This window comes from Mastomys coucha, unplaced genomic scaffold (genome assembly GCF_008632895.1).
Source record: "Mastomys coucha isolate ucsf_1 unplaced genomic scaffold, UCSF_Mcou_1 pScaffold22, whole genome shotgun sequence".
Classification (NCBI taxonomy): Eukaryota; Metazoa; Chordata; class Mammalia; order Rodentia; family Muridae; genus Mastomys; species Mastomys coucha.
In genome coordinates this window covers 141,916,814-141,919,953 of record NW_022196905.1, presented here as the reverse complement: position 1 = coordinate 141,919,953, position 3,140 = coordinate 141,916,814, and the positions used below count along the sequence as shown (strand labels likewise).

Here is a 3,140-nt window from a genome sequence, read left to right as displayed (position 1 = left end):
AGCAATGATGAAACAAGCAAGCCACTATCAAATTAACTGTCTTTACCCTAAAAACTTTTATAACTGTTTCTGTTTGTCAATTTTGTGGCACTGGGAATTTAACCAAGGTACTCACACATACTAGACAACTGCTCTGCCACTTGGGGTTCCATGCCCAGCTTTTAAATCGATTTTTCATCATACCTTGTGAGTCAATGTCAATATTTAACTAAATAACAGAGACATAAAAACTTAATCCTTATTTTGTTAATTATTTTAGTGAACATAATCTTGTACCTATATGGCTGTAAGCCAACTTTCTGTGAATGAGGTAAAAATGTGAAAGTCAAATGGTTAATTATGAATAAGTGTAATAAATAGAAAGTACAAGTCAGGGGCCATGGTGCCTGCCTATAATCCTGGCACTCAGGAAGCAGGTCAGAAGGGCTGCTGCCAAGTCTGAGGCCAGGCTGGTCTACAGAAGACTTGAGGCTCAGGATCAGTCAGGGCTACAAAACACGACCTTATTTAAAAAAATCATAGGATTAAAAAAAAAATAGTGAATGTGTAACTATGGCTTGGGACAACATTTCTAACAAGTAAATATACAACGGACCATTTCCTCTCAATTTGGACAGAATGAAGACATATTCTATAAAAAAGTCTTAGATGTCTCCAAACAGCTTTTAGTAGGAGCTGCTGAGTCAGAGAGGACCAAAGAGAGTCCTGAATCCGTGTAACTTGAGGGATGGAGCACAGTTCAGCATGCATGAAGGCTCCAAGTCAGCCAACACAACCACGACCAAAAGATGTTTAAATAAAACTACATACATGGTATGTGATGTGTTAGAACGGTGGGTCGTGTCAGGACATACCATTCATGTGTAAAAGGTATAATTGAGAGGGAGAGAGGGGGCAGTAGCGGAGAGAGAGGAGGGAGAGAGCGCAAGGGAAGAGTGTTCCGTGTGTGTGTGTGTGTGTGTGTGTGTGTGTGTGTGTGTGTGTGTGTGTGTGTGTGTGTGTGTGTGTGTGTGTGTGTGTGTGTGTGTGTGTGTGTGTGTTTGTGTGTGTCAGAGCGCGCCTACTGACATAGCGGACATGGGTAAAGATGGGAGGTAAGCCCAATGGCTTCTGGGAATAGGGCGGCTGTTGCCATGGCAACAGGTCTTTGAGGCCCGCCCATGTGACATCACGGGCTTTGGAGGCCCTGATGCTAACAATATGATCAGAAGGAAAAGGAGTACTGGTTATCCTGTTTTGTAGTTTTTGCTTATTTTGAAACAGGATTCTACTATGTAGTCCTGGCTGTCCTGAACTACTCACTGTGTAGACTGGGCTGGTCTAGAACTCAGATATCTGTCTGACTCTGCCTTCTAGGTGCCGAAATTAAAGGCGTGTGGCATTACACCCAGCTATTCTTTTTTGTTTTCGAAGACAAGAATTGTACTCTGTAACTCTCCAATTTGCAGCATTCCTCCTGCTAGACACTGCGATTCTGAGAGTGAGGACTTACAGCAAACACACAGGTCTTACTTTCCATCAGATCCATTCTAACTGTGCCATTCACTTAACTTCATTTTAAACTCTATATAAATACCATTTCACTATCTCACATCATCCCCATCTTCTAAATAATGCATTTATGACAAATGTGCCTTTTAAACAAGTTGTTGCTAAAACAATAATATTCAATAAGAGAAAACAGTAAGGCATTCATGTATGTGTGGTATATAATGGGAGGTTATAAGAGTGTAAAGCATGGAAGAACTGATTCTAAAATGTAAAAATTGAGATATATATTTTCAGTTCTAGAACAAAATACAGATTTTTAAAATGGGTAAAATACTCTTAAGTAGTTCTCAACAGGGAACATGGCAGTGTATGCAGATATTTCTGGCATCAGAGCTGAGGTATAGGGGAATTTAGTAGACAAGTACCACTGTCCAACAACCCCCAACACAGGATAGCCACCACAGAACAAATGATGCAGCCCAAGTGTCAAGAGAGCTGAGGTTAAGATAGTTATAGATCAAAGCCAACAGCCATTTCACAGGTGTTACTAAAATAAATATGAGCCACACCACACATCTTTGGGGAAAGCTGCACCACATCCTCCAAAAAACTGTGCCCATGTCTACAGATGACAGGACAAATGGAGAAATGGCCACACTGCCCAACAGGCTTCCAATGCTAATCGAACAACTATGTTGTAACCACAACTGCTTTCAACTGTCAGAATGCAGAAGCAAGGTTATGAGCAAACCTAAGTATTATGGTTTTTGTTCAAGAGAATCTTAAGATTAAAAACTACAGCTAACAATGTAAAGCTTCATTCTTGGTTACACAACAAAAAGACTGCCTACAAAAATACAAATTTTGACATCTCAAAATGGATTTTCTATGGTGTCATTTTCCTTTTAAATAAGAATGTTTTAGACTGCAATTATAAATTTTTAGGCTCCTTGAAATATTTGAATTATAAAATGACTATATAAGCAAATATTAAGAAAGGAGATGAAAGAATTTATATTCCATTTTAAAGTAAAGTTGCTTTTAAAAAACTAAATATTTAACAAACAAAGGCATTTTTTTTTTTTTAGGGAAGTGATTTCATAAATGATCATACAGTCACACTGGATGGTAAGACTATCAAATTATGTTCACAGATTTTTTTTTTTTTTTTTTAAAGACAGGGTTTTTCTGTGTAGTCCTGGCTGTTCGGAAACTCACTCTGTAGACCAGGCTGGCCTCGAGCTCAGAAATCCACCTGCCTCTGCCTCCCAAGTGCTGGGATTAAAGGCGTGTGCCACCACCACCCACCTTCATGGGAATTTTTATATCCTATGGGATATATCCAAAATTTTTATATTCTGTGGGAAATATCCAAAGTAAACCAAAAATATTGGTATAAAATATGAGTTAATATACACATTTTTTCTAACTTGCTGCAAACCAACTCCAATTCTTTGAGGTACTTTACAAAAATGCAGTAAGGTCCCTAAAATGGCAAGAAAAAGTTTGTGTATGTTTTAATAAGAAACTATGCCCCAGAGGTCAAAAGCATGCATCAAAACAGTTTGCATCTCTTTCTTACCCCACTTTCTCTTTGTGAAGTAGGCATCAGAATTTGGGTCATTAAAGTGTCTGCTCATCATAGTTTC

General features: G+C 38.6%; 1 protein-coding gene across 1 annotated transcript in view; it reads right to left on the bottom strand.

The window, feature by feature from the left end:
- Pan3 (poly(A) specific ribonuclease subunit PAN3) overlaps positions 1–3,140 on the bottom strand; it is a 123,272-nt gene that overhangs the window by 16,929 nt on the left and 103,203 nt on the right. Inside the window, exon 12 of the mRNA XM_031391203.1 lies at positions 3,074–3,136. Coding sequence (XP_031247063.1) covers positions 3,074–3,136 — 63 coding nt within the window. The remainder of the gene's footprint in view (positions 1–3,073; positions 3,137–3,140) is intronic.